This window comes from Oncorhynchus masou, chromosome 22 (genome assembly GCF_036934945.1).
Source record: "Oncorhynchus masou masou isolate Uvic2021 chromosome 22, UVic_Omas_1.1, whole genome shotgun sequence".
NCBI classification, from domain to species: Eukaryota; Metazoa; Chordata; class Actinopteri; order Salmoniformes; family Salmonidae; genus Oncorhynchus; species Oncorhynchus masou.
Genome location: NC_088233.1, coordinates 10,033,185 through 10,050,734, shown reverse-complemented (window position 1 = coordinate 10,050,734; position 17,550 = coordinate 10,033,185). Strand labels below are relative to the sequence as shown.

At 42.9% G+C, this 17,550-nt stretch overlaps 1 protein-coding gene across 3 annotated transcripts; it reads left to right on the top strand.

The window, feature by feature from the left end:
* Nucleotides 1-57: 57 nt before the first annotated feature.
* Nucleotides 58-17,434, top strand: zgc:136858 (uncharacterized protein LOC678543 homolog). 3 transcript variants are annotated; one of them, XM_064929256.1, is made up of 20 exons: nucleotides 58-111; nucleotides 9,079-9,164; nucleotides 9,292-9,380; nucleotides 9,520-9,634; nucleotides 9,969-10,143; nucleotides 10,247-10,358; nucleotides 10,650-10,756; nucleotides 11,029-11,155; nucleotides 11,310-11,430; nucleotides 12,200-12,285; nucleotides 12,502-12,641; nucleotides 12,790-12,849; nucleotides 12,952-13,015; nucleotides 14,689-14,783; nucleotides 14,999-15,127; nucleotides 15,517-15,631; nucleotides 15,890-16,027; nucleotides 16,312-16,478; nucleotides 16,562-16,644; nucleotides 16,741-17,434. In XM_064929256.1, the coding sequence occupies exons 2-20, from the start codon at nucleotides 9,154-9,156 to the stop codon at nucleotides 16,940-16,942; spliced, it is 2,136 nt and encodes a 711-aa protein (XP_064785328.1). In that variant the 5' UTR covers nucleotides 58-111; nucleotides 9,079-9,153; the 3' UTR covers nucleotides 16,943-17,434. The 3 variants fall into 3 exon arrangements, with proteins under 3 accessions (XP_064785328.1, XP_064785329.1, XP_064785330.1); XM_064929257.1 differs by lacking the exon at nucleotides 58-111 and having other exon boundaries at nucleotides 8,641-9,164; XM_064929258.1 differs by lacking the exons at nucleotides 58-111; nucleotides 9,079-9,164 and having other exon boundaries at nucleotides 9,296-9,385.
* Nucleotides 17,435-17,550: the final 116 nt, after the last annotated feature.

Genomic DNA, 17,550 nt, shown 5'->3' with positions numbered 1-17,550 from the left:
CATGGTAAAGGCAAGCAAACTGTGTCAACAAAAGGCATGGCAGGGTCAAAGTTCACTCACTTTTCTGGCGAAAAAGTCTCTCATTCCTGAGTTTCTCAGACACTGGAGAAGGTAAGCATTAAGAGCAGTATTGTTGGTAATGAGCTGATATGAATTATGGGAAATTGAATGCCTAGTGCCATGTATACAAATATGTTAGTTATTATCAATTAATTAATATGCCTTAAATAATAACGGCATACTTGGGGATTTTGGCAATGAAACCCGTTATCTACATCCCCAGAGTCAGATTAACCTGTGTATACCATTTGTATGTCTCTGCGTGCAGTTTGAAGGAAGTTTCTAACTAGCTTTAGCGCATTTGCTCTAGTTAGCATTGGCTCTATTCAGGAGTTAGCTGTGTTGTTGGCTAGATATTGAACAAGAGTCCTGAAGAGAGAGCACATTTTCTATGCCAGGTGAAATCGCGCATCACTAGCTCATTGTTATGTGTGTATCAAAATAAATATAACTAGAAAACAGCTTAAACATATACAGCTACTTAGTTATTTTGGCTGCACTGTTTGACATGACTGTAAATTAGCTGTAGTTGATTTAACAAGCAAAGGATAGGAACGTTACCAGCCAGTATGGAAATGGGCCATTTAGAACGAACGGCTTGGGTCGCGTCCAAAGATGCAGAACAGACGGACTGAACGACTGGGTACAGAACATGAAGACTGAACGACTGGGTACAGAACACAAAGACTGAACGAATGGGTACAGAACACATAGACTGAACGACTGGGTACAGAACATAAAGACTGAATGACTGGGTACAGAACAAGAAGACTGAACGAATGGGTACAGAACACATAGACTGAGCGACTGGGTACAGAACATAAAGACTGAACGACTGGGTACAGAACATAAAGACTGAACGACTGGGTAGAGAACATGAAGACTGAACGACTGGGTACAGAACACAAAGACTGAACGACTGGGTACAGAACATGAAGACTGAACGACTGGGTACAGAACATAAAGACTGAACGACTGGGTACAGAACACAAAGACTGAACGACTGGATACAGAACATAAAGACTGAACGACTGGGTACAGAACATAAAGACTGAACGACTGGATACAGAACATAAAGACTGAACGACTGGATACAGAACATAAAGACTGAACGACTGGGTACAGAACATAAAGACTGAACGACTGGGTACAGAACATAAAGACTGAACGACTGGGTACAGAACATAAAGACTGAACGACTGGGTACAGAACATAAAGACTGAACGACTGGATACAGAACATAAAGACTGAACGACTGGGTACAGAACATAGAGACTGAACGACTGGGTACAGAACATAAAGACTGGGTACAGAACATAAAGACTGAACGACTGGGTACAGAACATAAAGACTGAACGACTGGGTACAGAACATAAAGACTGAACGACTGGGTACAGAACATAAAGACTGAACGACTGGGTACAGAACATAAAGACTGAACGACTGGGTACAGAACATAAAGACTGAACGACTGGGTACAGAACATAGAGACTGAACGACTGGGTCGCGTCTCTGGCAACCGAACCAATAGAACGAACGACCAGACGGATTTGGGTAGAAACCCTATGTGTCAGAACTATATCTTGTGAAAGGCTGAAATAGTGTGAATAAATTCATCAATAACATTAATGAAAATATGTCAATCATTTTAACATGTTGGTAACCCGTTATAATATGTCACTTTGGCCGTCCTGAGACGAACAACCGTGCCAATAGATCCTCCAAAAACCGGCTTCTCGGACATTATCACTTAAATGTATCACTGCTGTTCTAGCATAAAAGGCTAACTGTGACGATTCAGCCTTTATTATTTAAGTGGTCATTTGTGGAATAGACACCGGCTGGAATGCAGTTTTAACCAATCGGCATTCATGATTAGACCCACTCCTTGTATAATTAAGCAAACGCACCCAGGTTGGCACCGTAGGGGTCCACTTTGGGCTGTAACAAAAGGCCCGGCTTGGGCTACATGCACTGGGCCCGTGGGTTTTTGCTCATGGGCAAATAGTTGGCCCCTAATTTTTGACAGCCCTTATTCAGCCCCAAATAAGTGTGGGCAGCCCAGTATCAGCCCACAAGAAGCCTTATGTTATTTGGCCTGCCCTGATTGGGCCAATTACAGTCCAAATGAAAGTTTGATGGCCTAGTGATAAATTCCTAAATATTACAAGCCTTCTACCCAAACAGCTGCATTAAACCTGTTAATTCTGGAGGTATAAAATCAATATTTTAAGTTCCAAAAAATGTAATAAACAAATACCACATGTTCAAATTCAATAGATTTTGTCAATATTAAATAACAGTTACAGTTGAAGTCGGAAGTTTACAAACACCTTAGCCAAATGCATTTCAACTCAGTTTTTCACACTCCCTGACATTTAATCCAGTAAAAATTCCCTGTTTTAGGTCAGTTAGGATCACCACTATATTTTAAGAATGTGAAATGTCAGAATAATAGTTGAGAGAATGATTTATTTCAGCTTTTATTTATTTCATCACATTCCCAGTGGGTCAGAAGTTTACATACACTCAATTAGTATTTGGTAGCATTGCCTTTAAATTGTTTAACTTGGGTCAAATGTTTTGGGTAGCCTTCCACAATTTTGGCCCATTCCCCCTGACAGAGCTGGTGTAACTGAGTCAGGTTTGAGGGCCTCCTTGCTCGCACATGCTTTTTCAGTTCTGCCCACACATTTTCTATAGGTTGAGGTCAGGGCTTTGTGATGGCCACTCAATACCTTGACTTTGTTGTCCTTAAGCCATTTTGCCACAACTTTGGAAGTATGCTTGGGGTCATTGTCCATTTGGAAGACCCATTTGCGACCAAGCTTTAACCTGATCTCTTGAGATGTTGCTTCAATATATCCACATAATTTCCCTTCTTCCTGATGCCATCTATTTTGTGAAGTGCACCAGTCCCTCCTGCAGCAAAGCACCCCCACAACATGATGCTGCCACCCCTGTGCTTCAGAGTTGGGATGGTGTTCTTTGGTTTGCAAGCCTCCCCCTTTTCCTCCAAACATAACGATGGTCATTATGGCCAAACAGTTCTATTATTGAGAGGACATTTCTCCAAAAAGTATGATCTTTGTCCCAATGTGCAGTTGCAAACCGTAGTCTGGCTTTTTTATGGTAGTTTTGGAGCAGTGGCTTCTTCCTTGCTTAGCGGCCTTTCAGGTTGTCGATATAGGAAAGTAATCCTTCTCACCCCCCCTTAAATGATTTAGATGCACTATTGTAAAGTGGCTGTTCCACTGGATGTCATAAGGTGAATTCACCAATTTGTAAGTCGCTCTGGATAAGAGCGTCTGCCAGATGACTTAAATGTAAATGTTTTACTGTGGATATAGATGCTTTTTTACCAGTTTCCTCCAGCATCTTCACAAGGTCCTTTGCTGTTGTTCTGGGATTGATTGGCACTTTTCGTACTAAAGTATGTTTATCTCTAGGTGTCTCCTTCCTGAGCGGTATGATGGCTGCGTGGTCCCATGGTGTTTATACTTGCGTACTATTGTTTGTACAGATGAATGTGGTACCTTCATGGGTTTGGAAATTGCTCCCATGGATGAACCACACTTGTGGAGGTCTTCAATTTTTCTGAGGAAATTGTAGAGGTCTTGGTTTTCCCATGATGTCAAGCAAAGAGACACTGAGTTTGAAGGTAGGCCTTGAAATACATCCACAGGTACACCTCCAATGATGTCAATAAGCCTATCAGGATCTTCTAAAGTCATTTTCCAAGCTGTTTAAAGGCAGTCAACTTAGTGTATGTAAACCTCTGACCCATTGGAATTGTGATATAGTGAATTATAAATTAAATAATCTGTCTGTAAAAACAATTGTTGGAAAAATTACTTGTCATGCACAAAGTAGATATCCTAACCGACTTGCCAAAACTATAGTTTAGCAAGAAATTTGGAGTGGTTGAAAAACGAGTTTCAATGACTCCATCCTAAGTGTATGTAATCTTGTGACTTCAATTGTAAGTACCTCAGCTTCTGAATGGCGTCTTAGGTTAATATCAAGTAAATACAATACAATTTTCAATTAAGAAAGTATGCTTTCAAAGTGAGTTTATAACTTCAACATGCACAACACTGACATTTCATTAACATAACATTAACATTTTAATGGTTTAAATATACAGAGACGCACCACACCACACAATTACAAATACATCAGCTGCTGGACAGAGTATACAGAATGTATGATTCTCATGTATAGCTCTCACAGCTGCTGGACAGAGTATACAGAATGTATGATTCTCATGTATAGCTCTCACAGCTGCTGTACAGAGTATACAGAATGTATGATTCTCATGTATAGCTCTCACAGCTGCTGTACAGAGTATACAGAATGTATGATTCTCATGTATAGCTCTCACAGCTGCTGTACAGAGTATACAGAATGTATGATTCTCATGTATAGCTCTCACAGCTGCTGTACAGAGTATACAGAATGTATGATTCTCATGTATAGCTCTCACAGCTGCTGTACAGAGTATACAGAATGTATGATTCTCATGTATAGCTCTCACAGCTGCTGTACAGAGTATACAGAATGTATGATTCTCATGTATAGCTCTCACAGCTGCTGTACAGAGTATACAGAATGTATGATTCTCATGTATAGCTCTCACAGCTGCTGGACAGAGTATACAGAATGTATGATTCTCATGTATAGCTCTCACAGCTGCTGTACAGAGTATATAGAATGTATGATTCTCATGTATAGCTCTCACAGCTGCTGTACAGAGTATATAGAATGTATGATTCTCATGTATAGCTCTCACAGCTGCTGTACAGAGTATATAGAATGTATGATTCTCATGTATAGCTCTCACAGCTGCTGTACAGAGTGACAGTTTAGTTTCTCAGGCTGTTTTCACATCAGAAAAGGTTGACTGTGGGGCTAAAATGTAAACACAATCCCCATTTTTGACCTTGGTTCCAGCAACCAAACGTTTAGACGTGAACCTCAAGGACTAGGCTGATACCTATCTGTACAGACAGCCTCCGAGACAAAGTAGTTCCAGTTCTCTCTCTCCACCTTTCCGCCCCTACTCTTTCTTCTGTGTAGCAACATCTCAGATTGTCTTGTGCACCCCTTGCTCTCTTTCACCCATCTTGTCTTAGTGTGTAGTTAGCTCCTCCCATTAGTCTCTCTCAGTCCGTTAGAGTGCAGGTGAGTTGGAGTGATTAAGAGCCACCTCACTGACAACTTTGCAGTGAGCACCACACAGTCACCCACAACTATACCCTCTGTTAGTGTGAGACGAGTCTCAGACAAGACGGGTGAAAGAGAGCAGTGGGAGCACAAGACAATCTGAGATGTTGCTACACAGGAGAAAGAGTAGGGGCAGAAAGGTGGAGAGAACGAACACTGGAACTACTTTGTCTCGGAGGCTGTCTGTGTACAGGTAAATAATAGCCCAGTCCTTGAGGTTCATTTCTAAGCGTTTGGTTGCTGGACCCAAGTTTAATGTCAATTCAACTCTCGCATAGCAAATGTATTGAGCTCACTCTTCCCCAAAGTCTTGTGTCTGTTGCCTCAGATGTCTTTCAAACCGCTCCTTGCGTCCTCCACTACGGTCACGTGAGTTCATCAACCAGATCTTGATCTCCTCTTCAACTGTTGCATCTTGAGGCCTGGGTTGGATAGGGCTTTTCCTGACTGTATCTGAAAAAAAAATCACATTTGTAACAATGAACTCGGTGTGGTATGCAATATGAAGATGACCAGACTCTGTGGACCCGGTGACAGGTCCAGTTGAAGACCCTAGAGCAGACAGACATATAGGGGTCAGATTATAGGATCGCCATATATCATGAGAAAGCATGGGAAGATGGCAGAAACCATATTTTACACTACGATAAACTCCCCCCCCATATAAGCAGCATATGTCATGCTTACTATAGCCAACAAGGTTCCCATGGCGACACATTGATATTCTACATAACTCTTCAATGCCATACAAATTCTCAAACTCACTGAGGAAGTGTTTGAGGTCATCTGCATAGCCACAGTAGTAACAGCACAAGGCAGGGAAGTTGCTGTAGTGGGAGAAAGAAAGGATGTCTTGCAACACGACAGGGCCTGCGTATAATAAGAATTGGCGGAATTCGGTTCCTTTCCATCTGTCTATTTCTTCCAGTCCTCTTGGTTCTCTGAAACTCCATTGGAATGTGCTGTCTGATTTGACACCAACCTCTCAGAGGTGGCGCTCACTGCCCGAGATCCCAATCTACAAGAAAAATCCCCTTTCATCTAAAAATACATCAACTTCCGAGTTACTCTAAGACAAACAAGGTGCATGTAGTCAATAATGAACGTTGTGACCATGCCTATGTTCAACAGGGTAACAGGAGATTGTCCTTTATTGTGATTTTCATCTTCCTGTCTCAAACTGATCTGTGTGGAGTGTAGCTGTTTTATCTCGGAACGTCATGATTCTCGACATAGACCCCTTCCTGAGTGCAGCGCTCACACCCACTGTACCCATAATGGCCCTTAATGTTATTGTATGGAATAATCTTGCTGGAGCATCACAAATGAAACAACCAAAATTTAAAGGAATGATTTCCCTGCCACATCAAAACCCTCCTGTAGTCCCCCTACCTCCTCCACAAAGTCAGACAAATATTCCCCCAAATCATGTGGTTTACTCTTGCCAGAAAACAACAATCACAAAGGGCTCCTTCTCAAGAGATTTTGCCTAAAATTGTCCACAACTGCAAAGAATAGAGCTTGTATAAGGGCGAACCATCAACATTCACTTGGAGGCCAATGGTGTTGTTGGCAATGTTTAAGTGGCGGCTGGATATTATCTTAAGACGCAATGCCAAGATGTAAATAATCACCACCCTTAATGGTTTGAACGTTGGATTCTATTTCTGCTGTTTGTAGGACAGTGCGAGCTTGCCTTCCTAGATTTAGATGGAATTCCTTCAGCACACCAAGAAGATCTGAGAGGGTGTTCTGTGGTGTATAATTTCTCAATGCCCACTCACATAACACCTTGCATAACTTTGCGGAATTATCTTCCTCCTCGTCAAAGCTGTCACTTGTCTCATCACTATCGTCACCAATGAGATTTTATCAAAATAACTTAAGCAGTCCAGATACACATCATCTTCTTCATGATTAGGCTCCTCGTGGAGATTCAATTCTGGATGAATGTCTTCTAACACTTGAGAATCATTAATATCTTCTAGATGATTAATTGGCAAACGATTGGAGTATTCTAAATGTACGCCTTCGTTTCATCCAATAACTTCTGCCAGACATAACTGCCTTTGGACAGCCATTACTACTGCAAGTCAATTATGCTTCAGACAAACTGACTAAATTCAGAGGATGACTGACCTTAACTCTGAGGCTTTGGTTCAGTGTAGGTTTCAGCAAATCTGAAAAAAAGAAGAGGTGAACCAGTGTGGTTTATGTGGAAAATGTGGGTTAAGTGTACGGGATATGGTACAACTAAATTATGGACACATCATTTGAGCCATTCATGTTACTTGCCTTGCAAAAGTTAGACAGTTACACATTAAATGAACAATTTTACTGTATCCAAATGAGCTAACTGTCTATTGAATATCACCACAGAAAAGTATGGTGGCAACTAACTTGCTTAGCCAGTCAAGTTAGAAGTGCACACATCTAGATGCTAGCTGTGGTAACGTTAGCCCAAAACCAGTAACCTTAAAATAGCAACCTAGTAAGTTACATAGATGTATAAGCTTACTCCCCTGCACTACATGTATACATTTATCTCAAGTTAGTTCTGCCCCCTTTTATAGATGTTACTTAGCTGACGACTTACATGAGACTTATTAGCCAAGTGATCTTAATCCTTTTAGGCTTTGCTTTGTGGTATTTTTATGCTAATCGTGAGCTAAAATCGTAATGGCTGTAACCAGAAGTTAACTTTGGGTAAGTGACTGATTTTCTCATCTATGGTGGCGGTTAAGCTTCAACATTAAATAACTTAGTCATAGTGCTAACGTTAGCCTAGCTAGTTAACGTTAGCCATTCTAGCTCTTGATAAATTAATGTTGTTGGCCAGACGAGCAATGTTACTGTTACGGAGTCTAGTCTTTATTCATTTATCCAACATATCATACTGAAACAGTTATCATCGGTAAAATATTCAAACCATTTTAGTCTAGGTATCGTACCCGTTTTTACTAAGTTATTAACAAAACGGTTAACAGATGTTATGGCTGAGCCGATCGCTTACCTGTGAGTTTGTGAAGTCGACCGTTCCCTCAAAAACCGTTCACATTTAAACGCGGGCTCGTGTACGTCTTTTAAGAGTGCAGAGTCCAATCCCAACCGCTCAGTGGTGGCCCATGAGGTTATCAACCAGAGAGGGGCCACTGATGGTTTATTTCATAGCCCCATCTCAGTCCCAAGGGCCCCGCTCAGTCATGTTTGCTGGGTAAGGCCCGAGGAGGTGTGGTATATGGCCAATATACCACGGCTAAGGGCTGTTCTTTTTCACGGTAGAGTGCCTTGAAACCGCCCTTTGCCATGGTATATTGGCCATATACCGCAAACCCATGAGGTGCCATATTGCTATTATAAACTGGTTTCCAATGTAATTAGAGCAGTACAAATAAATGTTTTGTCATATGGTGGTATAGGGCCTGATATACCATGGCTGTCAGTCAATCAGCATTCAGGGATTGAACCACCCAGTTTATAATGTGTAATAAGGCCTTTTTTTGTGTATGAACTTTATACATTATGTGACCCTAACTTTGACAGAGCCCTTTCCTCATTTATTTTTAAAGTAGTAGTTCTATTAAGTTACAATTGACTTGGTTTTTCTCTACCAGTATGACTTAATATGAATAAGTATACCTTTATTTTGAATCAGTTCTTGAATGTAGCAGGCAGCACTGATATTCCGGGTGTAGCTTTTACTGCTGTGTGCCCCAATAGGGGGGGTTACTTTATCCCAACTAACTAGAGCATGGAAATCTACTTAATGGGTGAATTGTGTGTGCCTTGCAGTGACTTGGTTGGCTACTCACTGCTGCTTTTGATGCCCGGGAATCCAAGGCTGAGAAATCTGTTTTGTTTTCCATCATGAAATTAAGGTAACTCCCTGTGATTACGTTTTGTTCTGTAACTTGGATATGCAATTTTGACAAAAGTTTGGTTGTTGTTTTAAAATGTTATTCTTGAATTCTGATTAGTTTATTCTGCTGTCATTGTTTCCCTTAGATATTCTGAGTTGAAGTTGCTGAAGGAAGTATCTGCACAACTCCTAAAACGTGGCATCACAACATTTCACAGGAGATTATGCAAAAATGGTCAAGTCAGCCCCTGCTATAATAATGAAAATAATATTAAAAGACTTGACTTTGAACTTACCCTCATTGTAGTATTGAAGTCGGATTCAAATATTTATATTCTTTATATTTCTAAAAAAGTATCCCCCCCCCTCTCCAGATGGTCTCTTCCTTGTCCACCCGGCAGTGTCCCAGGCATTGGCAGAAAACAGAGCAGTGGTGGCACTAGAGAGCACCATCATCACCCATGGCATGCCATACCCACACAACCTGAGGTATGTGCTACAAAGATGTCAAAATGGGAAGGACTTTGTTAGACAGAAAGTCCCTGATATAAAATATAATCCATGCTATCAAGTTGATTTATTCTAGCAACCTTACATGTACCTACCTCGTTTAGCAGACGCTCTTATCCAGAGAGACTTACAGGAGCAATTAGTGCCTTGCTCAAGGGCACATCGCCAGATGTTTCACTTAGTTGGCTCAGGGAATCGAACCAGCAACCTTTCTGGTTACTGGCCAAACGCTCTTAACCACTAGATGACCTGCCGCCCTTAATTCAGTATTAGAAGTTACTGCTTTCAACAGTCACTGTTTTTCCTCATTCAGCACAGCCAAAGCGGTAGAAGCCATAGTAAGGACAGAGGGAGCCATTCCTGCCACTGTTGGGCTGCTCCAGGGGAGGGTTCATGTGGGGTTGTCTTCAGAAGAACTGGACTACCTAGCACGGAGTAAGACGTCGCTGAAAGTTTCCCGCCGAGACCTGCCCTACGCCATCAGCAAGGTGAGCACCTGTCAAGGTTGGACAAACAACTGAAAAGCCACTCCATTCAGTCTTATTCAGATTGAATACCTTGCTTACCGGTGTGTGTGTGTGTGTTCTCCAGGGTCTCTGTGGTGGCACTACGGTTTCAGGCACCATGATAGCAGCACACAGAGCCGGTATCCATGTCTTTGTCACTGGGGGTGTTGGAGGAGTGCACCGAGATGGAGAGAATAGTAAGTACAATATCCCAACGTGAAATGTAATTGGTTGGAACCTACTGTAGCCTCAGTGAAATGTTATTGGTTTGAAGCTATTGTAGCCTCAGTGAAATGTAATTAGTTTGAAGCTACTGTAGCCTCAGTGAAATGTTATTGGTTGGACACTACTGTAGCCTCAGTGAAATGTTATTGGTTGGATGCTACTGTAGCCTCAGTGAAATTACACAGCAGGGAGACTTCATGTTTAGGATACAGAAATAGAAAACAACAAAATGTATTGAAATTGTTAACTGACCATCTTCTCAGGTATGGATATCAGTGCAGATCTGACAGAGCTAGGCAGGACTCCCATTGCTGTGGTCTCAGCTGGAGTGAAGTCCATTCTCGACATAGGGCGCACCCTGGAGTACTTGGTTAGTGGTTATTGCTAGATGGTTTTATACATGGACAAATGCAGAGATTCCATTGCAAGACATTCCATTGCAGGAGATTCCATTGCAAGACATTCCATTGCCAGAGATTCCATTACATGAGATTCCATTGCAAAAGATTCTATTGCAAGAGATTCCATTGCAATAGATTCCATTGCAAGAGATTCCATTGCTTGGGTTTCCATTGCAAGAGATTCCATTGCAAGAGATTCCATTACATCGCAAATAATTATCAACAATTGTGTTTTCTTCAGGAGACACAGGGTGTGTGTGTCGCCACATTTGGGACCTCCATGAATTTCCCCGCTTTCTTCTCTCCACAAAGTGGGTTTACCTCCCCTTACCATGTCAACAATGCTGAGGAGGCTGCAGATCTCATTGGTGACGCAGCTCAATATTTTATGTCTGAGTAGCAACATTTTCCAACTGACTCGAAATTGCTGTTATTATAAGATATCATGCTTATGACAAATCTTACAATGTATTGTGACTGCATCATAATGTACTATACCTGTCTCTTTCCCCTGGCCTACAGTGGGTAACCTGTCCCTGGGTCTACAGAGTGGCCTGCTGCTGGCTGTGCCCATCCCTAAGGAGCATGCAGCAGCTGGACAACAGATTGAGAATGCTATACAGGCTGCACTGGCAGACGCTAAGTAAGGAAACACTGCATTGTAACATATTATGATCTCTCCACCTGACTTGACTGGAGTTGAATTAAGCAATAAGGCCCGAGGAGGTGTGGTATATGGCCAATATACCACGACTAACGGCTGTTCTTTAAGCACGACACAACGCGGAGTGCCTGGACATAGCCCTCAGCCGTGGTATATTGGCCATATACCACAAACCCCACAGGTGCCTTGTTGCTATTAAAAAACGGGTTACCAACGTAACTAAAGCAGTAAAAATACATGTTTTGTCATACCCGTGGTATATGGCCTGATATACTACGGCTGTCAGCCAATCACCATTCAGGGCTTGACCCACCCAGTTTATAATCCCCAATACATGTTTTTGGATATGTATGTTGCCTACTGGTAAATACCCATTAAATTGCTGGGTGTTTATATATGGAGTGTGCGACTTTCTTTATTTTCATAGTTTATAGTTTATTCGCCGTTAGTCGGCACCTCCACACAAACACATTTTTTCTGGGTGTGCGCCAGCTCATGTTTTTTTTAGCCTACTAAGGTATTGCTATAAAGCCCTATTTATTGAGAACTTTTCATGGTCTGTCTGTGCTGGTGTAGTTTTCTGAACAGTTATTTCCTGATCTCTAGATAGCCGCTTGCATGACTGACAACACGGGAAGTTGCTTATCAGAGTTCCTGTTTGGTTGCCTTGATATGACAAGAAAAATATCAGCATTTCACCAGCCACACGATTAACTCTCTGTTGCCTTTGTACGTATTTCCCCTGTAGTGTTAAAGGTATCAGAGGAAGAGATTTGACACCCTTCGTTCTTCAAAAGGTCAACGAACTGACCCGAGGAAAGTCCCTCCAGGCTAGTATCCTTCTCTGATCAATAACGTGGTGTGCGAAAACCACGCTGCAGAGAGAGAGGGAGTGATCATATCAGAGTCATTCTTAGTGTAAAAATATGTTTTAAAAATGATAATAATCTGACATCATAATTGTGGTTTTTAAAACTTGTTTTATCGATGTCTAACTTTAATGTTTATATCATCATTACATTAAGGTCCCTTAATCTGATATTCCCAAAGATATCGCTCTCATTCATAATAATGCCAGGGTAGGCAGTCAGATAGCCTGTGCACTGTCTAAACGAATGCAGAAGAAGACTTGGACACCTGCTCCTCACGCAAAGGAGAGAGAGAAAGATTCAGACTCTCAGCCAAACATTGTGAGTACTAGTCATATGTTCATCATCAATACACGTGAACCAATCACTCTTGTCTTGCAGAGCACATCATTTTTCTTACTCTAGTTTTAGCTTGATAGACAGTGTGTAACAAGCTTACTGTGCAATAACACTGGCTCTTTCATCGCAGGTTGTCATAGGTGGTGTGAATGTGGATTTTATTGCCAAGGGGAAAACAGATAAGCTAGTGGTACGTTCACACAAACTCTGCTAATGTCAAGCATCTACTACTGCATGTCTGGAATATTCAATTCATGTCAATGACACATGGGTTTGTTTGATTGCTCAACAGTTTGGACAGACGAATCCTGGAAGTGTCTGCCAGTCATTTGGTGGAGTAGGAAAGAACCTTGCTGGTTAGTTATTTAAAGCAATAAGGTACCTCGGAGGTTTGTGGTATATGGCCAATATACCACGGCTAAGGGCTGTTCTTATGCACCACACAACGAGGAGTGCCTGGATACAGCCCTTAGCCGTGGTATATTGGCCATATATCACAAACCCCAGAGGTGCCTTATTGCTATTATAAGCTGGTTATCAACGTAATTAGAGCAGTACAAATAAATGTTTTGTCATAGAATGCTGTTCATTGAATACAGCTCGGCGTACAACACCGTAGTGCCCACGAAACTCATCACTAAGTCAATGACCCTGGGACTAAACACCTTCCTCTGCAACTGGATACTGGACTTCCTGACGGGCCGTCCCCAGGTGGTAAGGGTAGGCAACAACACGTCTGCCATGCTGATCCTCAACACTGGGGCCCCTCAGGGGTGCATGCTTAGTCCCCTCCTGTACTCCCCGTTTACCCACGACTCCATGGCTAAACACGACTCCAACACCATCATCAAGTTTGCTGACGACACAACAGTGGTAGGAGGTCAGAGACCTGGCAGTGTGGTGCCAGGACAACAACCTCTCCCTCAATGTAAGCAAGACAAAGGAGATGATCATGGACTACAGGAAAAGATGGGCTGAACAGGCCCCCCCATTAGCATCGACGGGGCTGTAGTGGAGCGGGTCGAGAGTTTCAAGTTCATTGGTGTCCACATCACCAAAGAACTATCACGGTCCGAACACACCAAGACAATCGTGACGAGGGCACGGCAACACCTTTTCCCCCTCAGGAGATTGAACAAATTTGCCATGGGTCCCCAGATCCTTAAAGTTATACAGCTGCACCATCGAGAGCATCCTGACTGGTTGAGTCCCCATCTGGCATAGCATCTGACCATAAGGCGCTACAGAGGGTAGTGAGGACGGCCCAGTACATCACTGGGGCAGAGATTCCTGCCATCCAGGACCTATATACTAGGCGGTGCCAGAGGAAAGCCCTAAAAATTGTCAGAGACTTCAGTCACCCAAGTCATAGACTGTTTTCTCTGCTACCACACGGCAAGCGGTACCGGAGCGCCAAGTCTAGGTCCAAAAGGCTCCCTAACAGCTTCTACCCCCATGCCATAAGACTGCTGAGCAATTAATCAAATGGCCACCAGACTATTTACCAGACTATTTACATTGACCCCCCCAGCTGCACCAACGTGTCGGAGGAAACACCGTGCACCTGGCGACCTGGTTAGCGTGCACTGCGCCCGGCCCGCCACAGGAGTTGCTAGTGCGCGATGAGACAAGGATATCCCTACATCCCGAACCCAGAGTCTCTGGTGGCACAGCCAGCACTGCGATGCAGTGCCCGAGACCACTGCGCCACCCGGGGGGCCTACTGTGTTACTTTTTATTATTTTTTACTTTAGTCTACTTGGTAAATATTTTCGTAACTCTTTCTTGAACTGCACTGTTGGTTAAGGGCTTGTAAGTAAGCATTTCACGGTAAGGTCTACACTTGTTGTATTTGGCGCATGTGACAAATAAAGTTTGATTTGATATCAGCATTCAGGGCTCAAACCACCAGTTTATAACGTGCAATTATGTCTACATAGCTCCTATATGTGGAAAAAAGGTTAATGAAACTTTTGCATTGAGTGAAACAGTTTAATGTTGAATTCTTGTGTGATATTTTACCCACCAGACTCTCTGAGCAGAATGGGCCAAAGACCTCTCTTCATCTCAGCTATTGGAACTGACTCTCACAGTGATGCTGTGCTGAACTACTGTCGGCACATGGTATGTATGTGGAGAAGATTTAGAGAGGTGTTCTGAGTTGAGATCAGCACGTTTCCATTCAAATCAGAGTTGTGCGAGTTACTTATCTCAACTCTAAATCGGGCCTTTAATAAGTGGTAACAACTGAATGTTATGACCATGTGCAAAGCGGAATGAATCCCTCTCTCCCATAGTATTCTGGAATGACATTCTTTCCTCTTTTGATTTTCCTTTAGAACACCAGTGGTGTTGCTGTACTTAAGGAGCAGCGGACCGCCACTTATTGTGCCGTAATCACTGAGAGCGGGGATCTGAGTCTGGGATTAGGCGACATGGACATTCACCAGCAAATCACAGAGCAGTATGTGAGTATTTCTGGGGCTCCCAAGTGACGTAGCGGTCTAAGGCACTGCATCTCAGTGCTTGAAGGGGTCACTACAGATCCTGGTTCGATTCCGGGCTGTATCACAACCGGCCGTGATTGGGAGTCCCATAGGGCAGCGCACAATTGTTCCAGCATCGTCCGAGTTTGGCTGGGGTAGGCCACCATTGAAAATGTAACTGACTTGCCTAGTTAAATAAAGGTTTAATAAAAATAAATATTTCTGAAGCAGGTACTTCATCTACATTTAAACTGTAAGAATAATCTGAATTACTACACATAAAAGTACACATATCTAATGTTCTTGTTCATTATTGTGTTTTTTATAGAATAGCACTGAAAAATAACAACTTTGCCCATCTCTACATACAGGTGTCCCAGTTTGAGGAGAAGCTCTCAGCAGCCTCTCTCATGTGTCTGGACGGCAATATACCCGTCTCCACCATCAACTATGTTTGCTCTGTCGCCAAGAGGCATGCAGTGCCAGGTTAGCATATAGAGCTGAACGCTTTGACAGTCATCAATAGTGATCAATCACCATTTTCTTACCATCAGTGCATCGCTGTGTGATCAGGGCCCATATTCACAAAGGATCTGTGTGGGAGTGCTGATCTAGGATCAGGTCCTCCCTCCCAATGTCATCTTTTTCATTATGATCTAAAAAGGCAAAACGATCCTATATCAGCGCTCCCTCTCTGAGACGCTATATGAATACAGACCCTGATGTGATAAACTTGTGTTGCAGTGTGGTATGAGCCAACTGATTGTGACAAGGCCTGCAAGCCTTTCCTGTCAGACAGCTGGAAAGCCCTGGCCTACACCTCCCCCAACCTGGCTGAGCTGTGTACCATGAACAAGGCATTGGGCCTCCTGACACCTGCAGGTATGATAGTCAGTAATTCCTGCACTGAGATCATTTCTGGAGCCTACTGTATATAATATGTAATTAGCCTGGACGCAGCTATGTTTGTGCTGTGGAGCCAACTCCTATGCTTGGTGTAACAGTGACCATAGGAGTTGACACTTCGCAAGACATCACAAACCGATCTGAGTCCGGGCTAGTATAATAGGTAATGCACACACTATGAAGTCTTTGTTTGAAAGCTCATCATCATGCACAAACTCCTGTCTGATTAATGAGGATGAGATCTTGTCTTGTGGTGTCAGTGCTGCCTAGCTCTGTGGAGGAAGTGCTGAGCTGTGCCATGGCTCTCGCACGCCCCCTGCTGGACCACCTGCAGTGTGTTGTGGTGACCCTGGGGGCCATGGGAGTGCTGCTGTGTGGAGAACATAACGCTGGGTCTGTAGACCTGCAGCCTAGGAGAGGAACAAGGGTAAGATGATACTATGTGTGTGTGTATATATATATGTGTTATATCTCCGAACATTATGGTGATGATGTTTTTTTGTTTTCCAGAAGGGTCGGCTATGTGCCGTCCACTACTCTGCTCTGGCTCAGACCGCAGCCGAAACGGTGAATGTCTCAGGAGCCGGAGATAGGTTGGTAGCTATCTAGGGACGGGAATAAACCGTCATTTAAAAAAATCTCCATAAGTGAATGTTGGTTTCCCACACACCCCTCTCTTCCCTCCTCAGTCTTGCAGGTGGGATATTGGCTGGTATGTTCCAGAGCAGAGACACTCACAGCTGTGTTAGGATGGGGCTCCTGGCAGCACGCCTGTCACTGGCCTCCCCACATCCCGTCTGCACCACTCTGACCACAGACTCTGTGGACCCAAACAAGTTCCAACCAGCCCAATCGTGGCCTCAACCCAACCTCCTGTGGATGGAGGAATGAAGAAAGATCCATTACTATTATGTTATTATCTTGTTCAACCATCAACATAACTTTTCAATGTTTAGTTCAGGGGTGTCAAAATCATTTTATTCAATGGGCTGCATCGAGGTCCAGAGAGCTGCACTGAAAATTGGTTATATTTCATCGCTGTCAAAATTTGCTAAATATTGTCCATCGTTTTGGGAATTTATTATCTTTATTTTACTAGGCAAATCAGTTAAGAACAAATTCTTATTTTCAATGATGGCCTAGGAACAGTGGGTTAACTGCCTGTTCAGGGGCAGAACGACAGATTTGTACCTTGTCAGCTGGGGAGGTTAGAACTTGTAACCTTCTGGTACTAGTCCAACTCTCTAACCACTAGGCCACCCTGCCACCCAATTATGCTCCCTGACTGTCTAGCATTCCATTATGTGATTGTTTGACACCCCTGATGCTGTTCATTTGTATACATTTTGTCATAATTTTCAATAAAATACTTTAATGCTTCGACTTACTAAACTACTGTATTTCAAATACCCTATCCTAGGCCTATCATGGGTATGTTGACTGAAAATACAATTAACTATATTTCCCACAATGCACTGTTGATAACCTTCTGCGCCGCC

Excerpts from the sequence above, each read along its gene's own strand:
- zgc:136858 (XM_064929256.1), top strand. Across the intron at positions 9,635-9,968 it reads CCATACCCACACAACCTGAG|CACAGCCAAAGCGGTAGAAG; the intron begins GTATGTGCTACA and ends TTCCTCATTCAG. Across the intron at positions 13,016-14,688 it reads AGTAGGAAAGAACCTTGCTG|ACTCTCTGAGCAGAATGGGC; the intron begins GTTAGTTATTTA and ends TTTACCCACCAG.